Consider the following 15188-nt stretch of genomic DNA (forward strand, 5'->3'; position numbering starts at 1 on the left):
AAAAATCCAGTGTGAAAGTGATCTTGCCTCCCCCTGCATGGTGAGTGCAGCAGCCATCAGCTCAGTCAAACGAGACAATTATGGTTCCTGTCTGAGGCTGAAACAGGAAGGAAACGTTAATCACAAGGCTAATGCAAATGAGCTGTGCTTGGCATTAACCAGCATCTTTGGGGAATGCGCAGAGGCAATTCATTGCTGTAGAAGCTTTCAAAAATGGCACCAGAGACTTGGACTTGTCTAAAGATCTGGGAGTTGAAATATATTCAATAAGGGTGTAATGCTAAGACGTTTTAGTTAAATTTGATATTACAGGTCATGTGAAGCTGAAGCACGCTCAAACTCTGCTTCTGATGTCTACCTATGATAAAAGCTAGCCTCACCTAATAAACCTTTGCATAAATAACAAGAACAGCATCAGTTTAATATCACATTATTATTTTACAAAGATTGTGACCTGAATGTGCAGTGAGAGCCAGTCAATTAGAAAGGCCTTTCCTGTTTCTGAATTCTCATGTTCTATGTTTAAAACCATGGCTTTTATCTGGAGAAGCTACACATAATACTCTGAAAGCCCGGTATATTTCAAAGACAAAACAGTTTCCACTGTCTATAAGGTGCACAAGTTAGAGTTTTTATAAATATTAATGTTGTCTGACTCCAGCAAAGCACTTGTAGCTAAGGCTGCTTTAAGAAGGAATGCTAAGATTTACTGAGGTTAGATTTGCAGGAGCAAAACAGAAAATCCACCAATATTTCTTGTTCTAATAATCTGTGAACTCATATAGCACAAGTCATGCCAGGCTTCTACTGGGGAGGGTTCTTTATAACAGGAAGGGATTTGTTCCCAGTGAATCATGGGCCAAAATCAAATCACTCCTTCCAATCACTTCTGAGATTTGGGTTGATTCCTGGGCAGGAAATGTTTCAAAAACCATTTTAGAAAGTGAATAAGCAATAATTTGCTCCTAATCAGAGGGGAGCCGTCAGCCAGTAAGAGAAATAAAGGTTTGGAAAGGACCTCTTGAGTCAGTTAACTTCAGTTGTGGAAGAACATAACATTTCTTAAAACTCTGCTGAGTTTTGCTGAGGAAGGGAGTAAACAATGCTATGGAAGTGTAGGAAGAAATATGGCAAAGCTGGACCAGCTCCAGATGAGGACGTGAGTGGAGAGGCTGACTCTGTTGAAAAAATGAGGCTCATGCACCAAAACTGGGGCGGAAAAAAATGAACTTTTTCAGCTTCTCAGTGACACAAGCAGACAAGTGCTCTTCAAAACAAAAGATCAGCATCTGACTAAACTCCCCAGAAAGACAAACTTGTGTGACAGGGAAGTAAGATTAAAAACGGGAAAAACAGAACAAAAGAGGAAACTGCATTTCAGTCTTTGTATTTCTTGCTTCCTTCAACACTAAAAACTGAGTGACTGTTGAAAAACAAAACCAGATCAAGAACTTACCAATAAGAGGGTAAGGAGCATCTTCTCTTCCTGAAATCACCCACAGCTTGTAGTCTTTTTCAGAGCCCTTTAAAACCAAAATTCAGAGTAAGTTTGCCAATCATTACAAACAGGTTTGTATTAGGTTTCTCACAGTATAAGGATATTCTGCACCTTGATGGAGGGATCAAAGGACCCCCGGTTTACTTTTGCAATGCCCAAATTTGACATCAGCAAAGTTTTGGAATTGTGTCTGCCATGTGCAATGTGGTTTATGTGACCAGGGTCCAGCTCTGAGCAGTGAGAGGGGCTGGAGTCCCTCATTTCTCAAGTGAGGTATTTGCCCCAGTTCTTTCACTGCTGCTGGAAGCAGAGGGATGGAGGTCACAGCCTGCCAGGACTCAGGATTGCTTCTGAGGCCAGACCAAGATGTGAGCTGTGCCAGGCCATGTGGTTGAGTCAGTTCCTGGCCCACATGCATCCCTGCTCCCAGAAGGCTGGAAATGAGGCAGCCCCAATGTGGAAAAGACCTCTGGCCCAAGGTGCTGCTGCTGGCCAGTTTCTCTGTGCCCTACTTCTCCCTGCTGGGCCTGAGCAGCACCCAGCCCCTAGGAGAGAGGTCTGAGCCCCTGGAGGCATTACAGATAAGCAGTGGGAAGAGACAGCCTGCAACAGAGCATGTGGCAGGCAGTGGGCAGTTTGTGCGAGCTAAGGTTACCCTTCAGCTGAGAACCAAGCTAATCACATCCTCCAGGACATGCTCTGGCATGTAGGCACCCCCAGCCTCACCCCAGAGACCTCTGCTCCACCACTACCCCAGCTCCTCTACATCCCCTGCAAGTGGGAGGCGCTCAGGCTTGCCAGAAAGCAGCATCCTGTGCTCTGCACTGGAGAGCAGGGCAGGAGGTCTTTGGCCTATGACCTGAGCCCATGCTGATGATGCCAGGGCAAGGATAGCAGCCAAAGTGCTCCAGGCACTCAACACTGCCCCAACATCTATTCTTAGGGCTGTTGTTGGCTCTTTTGTGCAGCCCTTTTGTGTGGAAGGGCTTGGGAGGGCTGCACGGTGCTTTAAGACTGCTGAGTGAGTCCTCTTCTAAAATTTCCACTGGAGAGGATAAATTTACAAAGGAGGCAATTTCTAGAGGGCTGGAGAATGTGAACATCCTTGGTAAAAGCTGGGTAAAACTGCTGATTTGAAAGCAAATAACAAATATCGCCTTTAGCATAAATATACAAGCCAGTGTGGCAGTGTAACTGAAGAACAGTACATTATTTTGGATATGACAGTGAGACAATAGAAATAAAAAGAATGACATTTCATCTAAACCACTTTCAGGACAAAAGGTAAAGCAAGTGGATAGATATACTGCATAAGAAGTGATATATTAGACCTTAAATCTCTTTTCAGTGACACGGCCAAATTAGGAAAATCAAAATCTAAACATTTTCTGGCTACAAAAACTGATAAACACTTCATGACAGTACTTATTTAGCTCTAAAATTAAATCCTGCCTCCTTTTAAACAGATTTGCCTACTGTCCTGCATTGTCTGGACAGTGTCCCCAAAGCTCTTAGCTCTTAAGACTCTTTCTACTTGCTGCATGCACCCCAGGTAATGCTGATACACCCAATAAAGCCTTGGCAGTTTGCTCTCTGACTGACAGAGCTTTCTGGCCCATATTAGCACTGCTGTGAAGTTAGCTAGCAGGGGGCAGAAGGAAAATAAATAGGCTTTGGAGACATCTCTGATGCCTCAGGGCAAGCAGCCAGGAGCAAATAAATACAGCTCAGGAGCACAAGAAAGGGTATTTACTTTTCCTTTTAAATATATATATGAAAGGGTTCATTGCTGTGAGGGGGAAGCAGGGGAAGGGGAAGAGCTAATAAGCATGGTTTCAGGAGGCAGACTGCTCATCTCTCAATTGCTAATGTTGGTCTTTATGGGCTTTATGAGGCCATTTGTCAGTATAGATGTGACTGTCCCAGAAAATTCAGCAACTGTACTTATGGCCTTTCTTTCTGCCCCACTTGGTAATTTGCAACAGATGATCAATGTCATTTTGCACAAACTAGTTGTCATTTTACCAGAGAAACCACAGAGGGAAAAACCCTGATGTGTTAAACCAGAGTGAACTCAGCCAAAGTAATAGCCCCATTAATCACACAACATGTGAAATGTAGTTTTTATAATTGCTATTGAAAAGTCGTAGAGCTCCTTTCAAGTGGTTCTCTCTGGATATAAATAAAAAATCTTGAGACAGCACATAAGGAAAAGCTTCCTCACAGTCAGATCAATCCTAAGAGGGGGTTGGGTGATTGAATGATACACAAGCTATGGCTTAATTTATTTAGCTTCTTTGATTTTATTGCAAATCTTATTATATGCCTGTAATAAAAATGGCTTATGCTATGAAGATGTAGTGAAAAAATTTAGTATATTACTTGGACATACAATTCTGCAGGCAAGACTTTATGTCTTGTGGATGGCTTTCATTCTTTTTCCACTTGAATTAAAAATGTAAAGAGGAGGAAAGGTTTGATTGTGATACATACAAAAGAACAGAATCCAAAACCTAACGAGTTCTTCCTCCTGCTTATCTCAAACAAAATATTCTCTTCCAATACTACCATTTTCCTGTTTTTTCTATACATGAAAGGAGGAAGCGCAATTGTCACCCATAAAATAGGTAAAAATTAAGCATATAATGATATGCTTAATGATAAAGATTTGCAGTTATAATATAGCATAGCTTTTTGGGTTTTGGTGCAAACTGGGGAAGACAATCTGCAGTTAAAATCCTGATTTTCAGTCACATCTTATCCTTTTCACCTTTCAGTCCCTCCATCAGCTCAACTCCAGAGCTACCTTAATTAGACAGACTGCTTCATCCTGAGCTCAGGCCAGAGCTCCAGCTCTGCTGTCAATGGGATGTCTGAGCCACAACAAGAAATTGCTGTGCCTGGGAAAGACCAAGCTAGCAGAATGGGCCCCTCGATGCATTTTGGTCTTATTTGACCCTTCATATTCAGGGCTGTGGTAAGGAAAGGCTTGTCAGATTCCATGCAATGAGATCAACATACACATAAAGAGTAAGACATTAAAAAAAATTTTGCTACCTGAACAGCAGACTGACAGGCCATTTAAAAAGCTGCCATCTAGGAGCTTCTATGACCATAGGCGTAATTTGGAGTCACACAGTGAAACAATGAGAGAAACAGAATAAAGGAACCAGAATTCTAGTTCCTGGCACTGATTCATTGCTATGCCTGAGGCACTACCTTGTCTGGTTTAAAGCAAAGGGAGACAGTTGAGGCAGTACTTGATTTACTAGGAATTGCTGCATCTACTTTGTGTGCTACCCTGAATTCTTTTAAGTCCTGTAAAAGCCCTTCTCCAAAACAGTTTCAGGACATGCTTAAATTGGATGCATTTGGATTCTGGGCAATAACTCAGTTACATTGATATCTCACATAACACTAAAAGCCCATGGATATCTAGAGTGCTTGATTTGGACACTTGAGAGCAGTGCTTGTACTTGTAATCTGGGGACACAGCTGATCATGCATGTTTGCATATTTTTAAAACAACTAACAAGCAGGTCAGTAGGTTTCCTGTTCACACTGAAGTATGCAGAAGGAGCTATATCAAACTCTCACTTCTTGTGTCAAGGTATCTCCTCTTAGGCAGCAGCAAAACAGCAACTTCAAACATTATGGATCCCTTACGGGGATGAGAGACTTATTCAAAACTTTTAAGACACTTGATAATTTCTGGAGGTCTATATATTAACAAAGCACTTTTGCTTCATTTCAACAACCCTGAATTGCAATGACAAAGGATTTAATGTTCATATCCTAAAAAGTGAAAAAAGTGCAAAAGAAGACTTAATTTTAAAGGTCACTACAAAAAGATTCATTAAAACCGGTGTAAGGACTCACGTTAATTCCCAGCTGTTGCAGGGCCATGAGAATGACATCATTTGCTGTATCAACATTGGTTACACTTAGGGTTTTTGACTGTGAACACAAAAAAGGAGAAGAAGAAAGTGGCATTAAAATTTTGGATTTAAAAAGAGTATCTGAAGTGGAATAGTCTTCCTTGTTGGAAAAACTGAGAGTATCCTGTTAAAAGTTTACTTGATACAAAAATTGTACTACATAGATAAAGATCCAGGAGTCTGAGATGGAGGCTTGATTCCTCTGCTTTTTCATGTACTTTCTGCATTTGCTCCCCACTTCCCTAACAGCTCCATCAGACAGGAGAGTGCCAGGAGTACTAGAACAAGATTCCACATTAAAATATGCAAAACGACACAGCCACCACCTGCATTTTAGATCCTGCATGAGGGAAATGTAATGGTTTGATTAATTTAAAAGCATGAAAGTTTCCTTTGAAAAAATCACAGTATCACAGAATCACAGAATGTTAGGGGTTGGAAGAAACCTCTAGAAACCATTGAGTCCAACTCCCCTGACAGAGCAGGACCACCATAGAATCTAGGGCAGATCACTCAGGAATGGGTCCAAATGGGTCTTGAAAGTCTCCAGAGAAGACTCCACAGCTTCTCTGATCAGCCTGTTCCAGTGCTCTGTAACCTATACAGTAAAGAAGTTTTTCCTCATATTGAGACGGAACTTCCGCTGTTCCAGTTTGCATCCATTGCCCCTTGTCCCATCACAGGGCATGACTGAAAAGAGATTGGCCCCTTCTTCTTGACACTCACCCTCCAGGTATTTGTAAACATTAATAAGATCCCCTGTCAGTCTTCTCTTCTCTTGACTAAATAGCCTTTCCTCATAAGACAGGTGTTCCAGTTCCTTAATCATCCTCATAGCCTCTGTTGGACTCTCCCAAGTAGATCCCTGTCCCTTTTGAACTGGGGTGACTAGAATTGGACACAATACTCCAGATGTGGTCTCACTAGGGCAGAGTAGAAGGGGAGGAGAACTTCTCTTGACCTGCTGCACACACTCTTCTCAATGCACCCCAGGATGCCATTGGCCTTCTTGGCCACAAGGGCACATTGCTGCCTCATGGATAACTTGTCCACCAGGACTCCAAGGTCCTTCTCCATAGAGCTGCTTTCTAGCACGTCAGGTCTTCATCTGTATGGGTGTGTGTTGTTATTCCTCCCCAGGTGCAGGACTCTACACTTAATTCTTGTTGAACCTCATTAGGTTCCTCTTTGCCCAGCATTCCAGTCTGTCCTGATCTTGCTGAATGGCCTCAGGACCTTCTGGTGAATAAGCCAATCCTCCCAGTTTGGTATCATCAGCACACCTGCTGAGGATACACTCTGTCCCCCCATCCAGGTTGTTGATGAAGATGTTGAACAGGACTGGACCCAGCACTGATCCCTGGGGGACTCCACTAGTTAAAGGTCTTCAGCTGGACTGTGCACCACTGATCACTACACTATGGGCTCTATTGTTTAGCCAGTCCTCAGTCCATCTCACTGTCCTTTTAGTGAATTTTTTTCAGTGAGATAAGAGGATGTCATATCAATTGTTAATAATTTCTGTAATTTTCTACTGAAGATCTCTATGGTAAGAAAATACTACACACAGACTGTCCACCTCTATGTCCTTTGCCACATTCTAGATAGATTTCTCAAAGCTAGATTTGGCTCAGTACCAGAAATGCTTCCCCTTGGTAATCTTTCATCCACTTAGAAGGCTGCCACTCCAGCATCCTCTAGAGTCTGCTGATTGGCAGTATGGAACAGCATGGGTCAGCAGAAACACTGCTTTCTGAAAAGCTACAGCCACCAGCAAGAAGTGCCAAGCTTTGTGTCGGGGGAAGTGTTGCTTTCCACAAGGCAGTCTTCCCAGAGCACCCGCTGCCTGGCTCCAGCACTGCCCGGGCACAGCTGGGCACTGCTCTGTACCTTGGCAGGCAGGGCAGCACATTTCAAACACACCAGGACTAATGACTCCATCCTCAGACCCGCCAGGATGTGGCAGCACCACTGCCATCATCTTGCAGAGGCAAAAACAACTGGGCAGAGTGTTTCCAGAGTGGTTTTTGCTTGCACCATCACACCCTCACGGGCCTCGATTCCAACCTGACAGGCAGCTCCCACACATCAAGTACAAGTTACTAAACCCTCTTTAGAGGCAGCTGGTTTGGCCTCACTAACAAGACTGCACAGCTTTTGGATTGCAGCTAGTTCATGGCCAGCCTGAAGCCCTGGCAGAACAATCACATGCCCGCTGCAACAAACTGCCCAGGCATGCCCAGTGTCCCCAGGAAGGGAAGACAGCAGAGCTGGGATGTAAATGTCCACTGCCAGTACCAGGACAGTTTGCTGTACTCTGCTAACCTGTGTAGTGTATCAATTTTATACTGGCCATAGGATCTTCAGGTGAAGAAACCCCTGACTTTTTGCATTTAGAAAAGATCTGAGCTATCCATCTGTGTAAGGCTCTGATGGTAACAAACTGCCATGGCAATCAAAGGAAAGTAGTATGAATACTGTATATTTTGCTTCAAGATATATCTGAATGTTCATACCATAAAAAATTTAACATTTGCCCGTAGCAATGACATCTGGCTCTCAGGAGTAGGTCAGACCATTTGCATAAGTTTTGCTCTTGGCTAGAATATAATAAAATGGTTTGTGTCTTGTGTTCAGCCTTCCCTACCCTCCAAAATGAGATAATTCTGGGGCTTCTCCAGCTGCTGTAGCACAGGGACCACGGTGCCATAAGAACTATTTGCATCACAAAGTTTCCATCTGCTCCTCCACTGTGTTATTACTGATACTAGCCAGACTACAGTGCGTTGTTCTGTCAGGATCAGGAAACCATATCTGGCACATGAGCTAATTATAGCTAAGGAGAAAAAACATTTTAAAAAAACCTAAACAAACCCTGGTACAAGAGCACAACACCTGAGTGCATGGATGATTTATAGATACACCTGAGCACACCTTGACCTGCAGTCCTGCATTTGAACTATAACAATTCCTGTTATTGTTTTTAACATTTGCTGTAGCAACCTGGCAATTTTAACTATTAACATTTACCTTAATTATGATATTCTGAAAAAAAGGCAGAGTCCTCTATGCTTACATCTATGCAAACACAGAATTCTAAGTCGAGACTCACTGCTAGGTCAAGACTTCCAATGAAGTCTAACTTCTGTAGACATTTCTCATGTCCTTGCAAATGTTCTTTAGGTTTCTAAGCATGAAATTAAGATCTTGAAAGCACAGTTAGAAAAAAAGGACAAACGCATAAGAAGCAGAGGAAGAATGTATGGATCATCACTGAATGCTAGGGCACCCCTAAGGAACTGGTTAAATACAATAATTTAGTTTAAATTTGTTAAAATTACTCAGTAAAGAAGGTGCAAATCACCCTGTGGATGACCTTTCTTTACCTATTTGTCTTGTGCCTATGAATTTACCAACATCAGTTGATGAAAAACCTGATTAAAGCAATTTCAGGTTGCTCATATACAGAGCTTTACTGACTTAGGAGCATTACAAACAAAACACATTGCAACTCTGAAGAACTGAATGAAGGCAGCTGTGGGTTTAGACCAGTCTTACAAGCAAAAAATGGGTACATTGTACTGGCATTTCTGAAGATGCTTAAGCATAACTTCCGCTAGAAGTGTTTCTTGGGACTCCACATTGTACGGTCTTTAGTTTGAGTGCCAGAACCAGTATTTCTTACCAAGCACACTGTCTTTAAAAAGAAAAGTATGTATTGAACACAGGAAACAAATATTTCAGGGCTGCAAACACTAAGTCTTTCAAAAGGGCTGGATCCTTAAAGGAGTTTGCAATGCAAAGGAACCCTCCCAATATTCACAGGATCTACAGGTGACTAGCACTGATAGGTAATGTGGATTTAGGCTCCCATTTAGCTCAAGAACACTTACATATGCACAAGTTCCCACGTCCTTTGCAATTATCTTCAGAGGAATGCTCTTAGGATAGTCTTTTTCCTTCTCTTCTCTTATTCGACTGACAAAACAAGTACAAAACAAGTACATTTTTAATATTGTAAACACAAACATCGAGATTGAGATTTAAATAGTAGTCAAGCAGTAACTGGGTAAGAAGCAGACTGTTTGCAGATGTACTGCAGTAGAAAGATCTCTGAGGACCAGAAGCATCCAGCAGTATCTGGAAGGGATGCTAACCATCGCCCCAGGAATGCCCTGCTGTATTAAAGTTCATTGTAGAAATCAATGTAAGCACCAAAGAAACTGGATTTTAAAAATCAAGCTAAAATTACCCATCATTGTGATGCCTCAGTCTGTACTGAGGAATCAGTTACATCCCACCGTATAGACCAGTTCAAAGCACTGAACAGGAGAAGAGGGAATCAGAAATCATCCCTAGCAAGGGTGATTTAAACCCTAGGAACCCTGATAAAGGCACAAACCTCACCCAGCAGAACTAAGTGACCAGAAAACAACACCACCACTAGTAGCTTTCTGTCCAAACATTGACTGAAAAAGACAGCTTTATTTATGCAAACCCTCCCATCATATCCTCCAGCTTGGGGCCCATTTTGTGAGACCAAAATAGAGCCAGCCAAGAACAGGAGGTAGGTTAGAGCAGAGGTTTCTGAGTTGGGCTTGCTTTGATGTCATGACCAGAGAAAGGGCCCCAGGCTCAACTAGAGCGATGGTGGCAGAGGCTCCTACAACTGCAGAGGGAAGGGGCCATGTGTGATTGGAATTGCTCCAGTTTTGTGCTGTGCCACGTTCAGGCACAGGGGAGCATTTTCCTCCTTGTGTACTGATCACTGCATGAACAGCACGACCATCTTCTGCAGGGAGAAGACACCAGATGTTGTTTTTTCCTTAATATTGCTTGATAGAGCTTATCTATCGTGTTGGCATAGGTACCACTGTTTGGGAATCACTGGTCTATATGGCTGGGACTCTTTTCAGTGTCTTCAAAGACTGAATAGTAAATTACCTTTGCAAAAAAGACAGCCACGTTTCCTTTTGTTCTGCAGACCTGCAAGAATTATAGAAAAACAGGGACAAATCAGACATCATTCTAATTCCAAAATAGCCTTTGTACAAAGCATGGTGGAATAGACTGCTTCTTGGTTGAAATTTCCATAAATACCTACAAAAACTAAAAGGTTTATTTTTCAGATTTGAATGAAGCTGTTTCCCTGCAAAATCTACTGAAAAGCCTGTCACATCAAAAGCTCCAGTTACCAGTTTTTATCACAGAAGTTAAAGCTTTACCAGTGAATTTTAGTAGGAAATAGGTTGAGTTCTTAAGCTAATGTCCAAATAAAAGGGGAGGGCACTTTAAAATAAGAGCTTTGATTCAAAAGTTTAAAGGTATTTCCTGAGGAATATAGACTTCTTTCCACTTTCACTATTTTAATTCCTCTTGTTTATTACTTGGTTTATCACCACAACACAAATTACACGAGTCACAATGAAAAAAGGTCCCATTGTACTTAGTAGGGTTTAACTTTGGTCATTTTAAGGCTTATCTCATTTATCTTTATATCATGTATACACTTTAAAGGATACAAACTGTTTGGTTAAATGTAGCTAATAATAGGGTAATGCAAAGTATCTAACCTAATTTTCCTTCAACTTTCTTGATTTAAATCCTGCCCCAAATTGAGTAACTGCTATTCCCACTGCTGCTTCTGCAAATCAACTTCTTCAAATTGTCAGAGAAGGCGTTTAGAAAACTACAAACCTACTGAGTGATGCTGTTAGGGGAATGCACTTTATAAAGATTAAAAATATGATTCTGCTTTGTCTGCTTCAGTCCTCTCAGATATGCATCTACACACTCAGGCAAGGAGTTTTAGATTTTTCTGTGTACCTCCAGACATAAAATAATTTCACTTCTATAAAATCTCTGTTCTAATTGAAGCTATTGCTTTTCTATCCAGCTAACTTCTTGATAGCTATAAAGGATTGTGTGCTGCCTCATGATCAAAGCTCACATTTATTGTCAAGAGTTCAATTGAAAATCAATAGAAAATTTCAGCTTTGTTTAAGGACTATTAAGTGAAAAAAACCCATAAACAGCACAACCAGCTTAGCAGAGAGTAGTTTGTGCATGGCATTCTCTTTGGATACAGATAATGTGACATACAAATTAAGCTGCATGTGTCAGCTTTTGCTCTCTATTGGTAAAGAGGAAAGTGCATTTTCCAAGACCCAGCCAAATTAATGTGGCTAAGCAGCTGGGATTTCAGGGAGATGGTGCCCTCCCTTTTCCAAAGTGATGACAGAACCCTCCTTGCTGAGACTACAGCCCTTATGTGTCCTACAGTCAATGCTGCAAAGACAGACCGAAAGTCTCTCTCTATTAAAATTCAGAGATACTGCTGTAAAAGGAAATTTGACATTTTCTCTCGCACAATTAAATTTGAAAAGAGAAACAGGACAAGGTCAGTACTGGACTGTATATTTCCTGCTACTTCCAATGCAAGCTGCTCTGTTTAAAAGTGTCCTTCAAGGGTCTCTTTGATCCTTTCATTAGTTTGACTGTTTACTATTTGTAGTTCATGTTACTAATTAGCCAAGGTGTTTGTCAAATTATACCCCCAAAAAACATAATTTCTACTAAGCAAGTCTGCAGCACAGACAGTGCTTTGCCAATTCACATATTTTCTCAAATTTTTAAGTGATAAGTGAGTATCACTGCCACATTTGCAGAGAGATAGAAGATGGAGCATGGAGGGTGAGTTGCTTACAGTAGGAGAAGTTTAAAAATCAGTAAGTTCCTGCTTCCCAGCTTCACTGGTGCTGAAATGAATTCATGATAGTCTCATTACCTGTCAGCCAAAAAAGATGTAGGTACTTTGGTAAAAAAAACCAAACATACCTCAATTCTTACCTGAAATTTGCCACGCAGTTTGTGGTGGGCCAGCCCAAGACAAAGGACCTTTCTGGGTCTGTGCTGCCTTCATAGACTTCTTCTGTACAAAATGCTGTCCACACCTCACAGAGACGTGCTTGGCACTTCAGTTTGAAATGAGAGTGTGACCTGCTGGCAGAAATTCAAAGGTATTACATACACGTGAAAACACAGCAAGGCAGGTTAAACAGCTCAGTTTCTTCTTCCTTCAGGTACATGTGAAGCTTACATTGGAGCTGATGGAAGAAACACTTCTGCTTTAGTTAAAAAAATGTTTTCTTTGGGTTGCATTTAAAAAAGTATATCAATTTCTCATCTAAATGGCATCAACAGATGGCTTGTATGTGGGATAAACAGGTTGCTTATAGCCTTCCTGGATTTTCTTGGAGGAAAACGTCTTCCTGTGTTTAGAGCTTCGCTCAAAAGTGGCAAAGATTGCCTCTTGTATTGATTTCTCCTTTCAGTGACTTTGCTGCCATTGAGGAGTTTACTGTAAAGTTGGATTGTTTAGCCCCAGGGACAACAACTATGGTGAGCTTAAGTAGTAACAAGAAGGCAAACCTGAAGAAAGAACAAGCAGAAAACTGCCATTTGTGTTAACTACAGCACAGGTCACAGAAAGACACCACAAACAAGCTGAATGCTGTAGACCCACAACACTTAGAAAATGAGCCAGGACTTCCTGCATTCTCAAAATATCTATTAATCAACCAGGAAGATAAATAACTTCCCCAGTTTTAAAAAATTTGGCCCTTCCTGTATTTTAACCTGCCAAACATTAGAGTACAGTAAAGGTCAAATTTGCAGACACCCATTTTTTTATTTCAGCTCTTCTCTTCCCTTCGATTCCTCATGGTAAGTCTCCTCCCTTTGCAGACTCAATTAACTGAGCTACGGTTCTCCTGGACCAGTAGGGAAAGGCTGGAGGAAAAGTGTCCCCTCCCTAAAAACGTTTTGCCCTTCTATGCCAAGGACTGCAAGCATGAGCAAGTCAGCTCAACACTGTACTGCAAACCTGGGTGGGAACAATGCCAGGCATCTTGGTGATTAGTGCTCTATAAATAAATACGCCAGGTAAGCAGTTTCTCAGAGCTCTGGTACACACGGACTACCTACTCATTTACAAGGTGTTTGATTTAGGGCAGGCTGAACTAATGCAGTGTGAAACATGCAAGAACTTGAACCTTGCAGCTTTAAAGAGGACACAGATGAACTTGCAGCTGACAGCTCTGAGATGAACCCTGGCAGCTCTGAGGTTTCCAGCTGACATCGTGGTAACAGGTGTAGTGGCATAGTGCACCACTTAATAACCCAGCAGCCTTTACAGTGGTGTGCAAGAAAAGACCAGCAGTGCATATCACACCTGGAAAAAGGTGCACTTCAATTAGATCACCATAAAATACTGTATAATACCATCTCAAGTTCATATATTTTTTAAACTATACCACAGTGTTTCCTGGTCAATTGTACATTTTACTTCTCTCTACTACATTTTGTTACCCTGTCAAAGAGAAATTTAAAATATGGAAGAACATTGCAAAATGCTCTTCAATATATCAATTTGTGACTCAACAGGTAAGATCTGACAAGAATACAGAAATAACTGTAACTGACTGACCACTGAATGAACTGCAAAACTGTAGATCTAAAAAAAAATACACTTATTAATTCTAATGTAGATGTTAATAAATGGATGCCTGGTCTGACTCGACCAAATCCATCCGTTGACCTTCCCTTTCTTTTCAATTTCTTTTTCTCATTGCCTAGTACAGTGAACTCTCTACATGCTATTTCACTTTTTTAACATTTACAGTTCATAAAGCCAGATCCCCACAGTGCCAGCAGCGGGTGTCAGCAGGGTGCTGGCAGAAGCACAAAGATGTTCTCCAAACATGCTTGATGTATATTCTTACCCTGTTTGCCATGCCTAGTCACAGCTCTAAGCTACTATCAGTATTCAAGTTTCCTTGAATTCCCTGGTTTCCAGAGGTGATGAAACAGTAGCCTGCATTAACATCTAAAGAGCCTGAAGTATAATTTTATCCGTATCTTTCATGTCCTCTATGCAGTCCATGGGTTCTCAGCATTTATGAAATGTGGGTCTTCTATTTAAGTGCCAAAGCATTACCTTTAGAAACGAATATGTCACCATTAACATCAATGGTGTAGGTACTGACAAACCCCAAATTGTCCCACTTCTGCTGAGTAAATGCAGTTCCTTTTGCTTTCTGTAAGTGGCAATTGGATACCTCGTGGCCATTAACAGATGGAAGATTAACTACTCACTAGATTTGCTAATCTCCTTAATAGAACCCCCTGACAAAAGAATTAATGGATCTACTGTAGGATTGCTACCGTAATGTATGTATGTAACCAACCATTAATTTCTGTGTCTAGCTACACTGGGAAAATAACCTTAAAATGCATGTGTATATATGCATTTATGTAATAGAAAGGAGCAAGAGGAAGCCATTTCTCTGTGCCACCCACACAAAAAACTTATGTGAGAAACCTTGATCCTTGAACTGATAGATTCTTGAAATATTTACTCTGCCAAATAAAAACACATATGACCTGCAAGAAATATAATCAATATGCAAAAATTGGTACAACACGTTACATACTTAACATTAGTGAGAAAAGCTTTGAATCAACTAATTTATTACTTAATCCTCACAGGAAGGCAGTAAAGCACAGGGCAGCAGAGAAAGAAGCACAGCATGAGTATAATTTTTTATAAGCTGGGCTAATGAATGATCTGGAAAGAAAGCAGTCTACATTTCAAAATTGATTAGAAAGTAGCAAAAAACAAACCCACAGGCACCTTGTCCAAAGTCACAGACAGGTTGTGGAGAGGACTGACCCCACCCCAATCTCCACGC

General features: G+C 41.3%; 1 protein-coding gene across 2 annotated transcripts in view; it reads right to left on the minus strand.

Moving 5' to 3' along the window:
- ARHGAP20 (Rho GTPase activating protein 20) overlaps positions 1 to 15188 on the minus strand; it is a 64171-nt gene that overhangs the window by 15350 nt on the left and 33633 nt on the right. Inside the window, exons 4-8 of one of the 2 annotated variants that reach the window (XM_051608238.1) lie at positions 12286 to 12435; positions 10381 to 10422; positions 9330 to 9414; positions 5378 to 5455; positions 1457 to 1523 (exon numbers count right to left, since the gene is read on the minus strand). In XM_051608238.1, the coding sequence (XP_051464198.1) occupies positions 1457 to 1523; positions 5378 to 5455; positions 9330 to 9414; positions 10381 to 10422; positions 12286 to 12435 (422 nt within the window). Of the gene's footprint in view, positions 1 to 1456; positions 1524 to 5377; positions 5456 to 9329; positions 9415 to 10380; positions 10423 to 12285; positions 12439 to 15188 lie in introns of both variants that reach the window. The other variant, XM_051608237.1, reaches the window with a different exon arrangement.

This window comes from Apus apus, chromosome 1, assembly GCF_020740795.1.
Source record: "Apus apus isolate bApuApu2 chromosome 1, bApuApu2.pri.cur, whole genome shotgun sequence".
Taxonomy (NCBI): Eukaryota; Metazoa; Chordata; class Aves; order Apodiformes; family Apodidae; genus Apus; species Apus apus.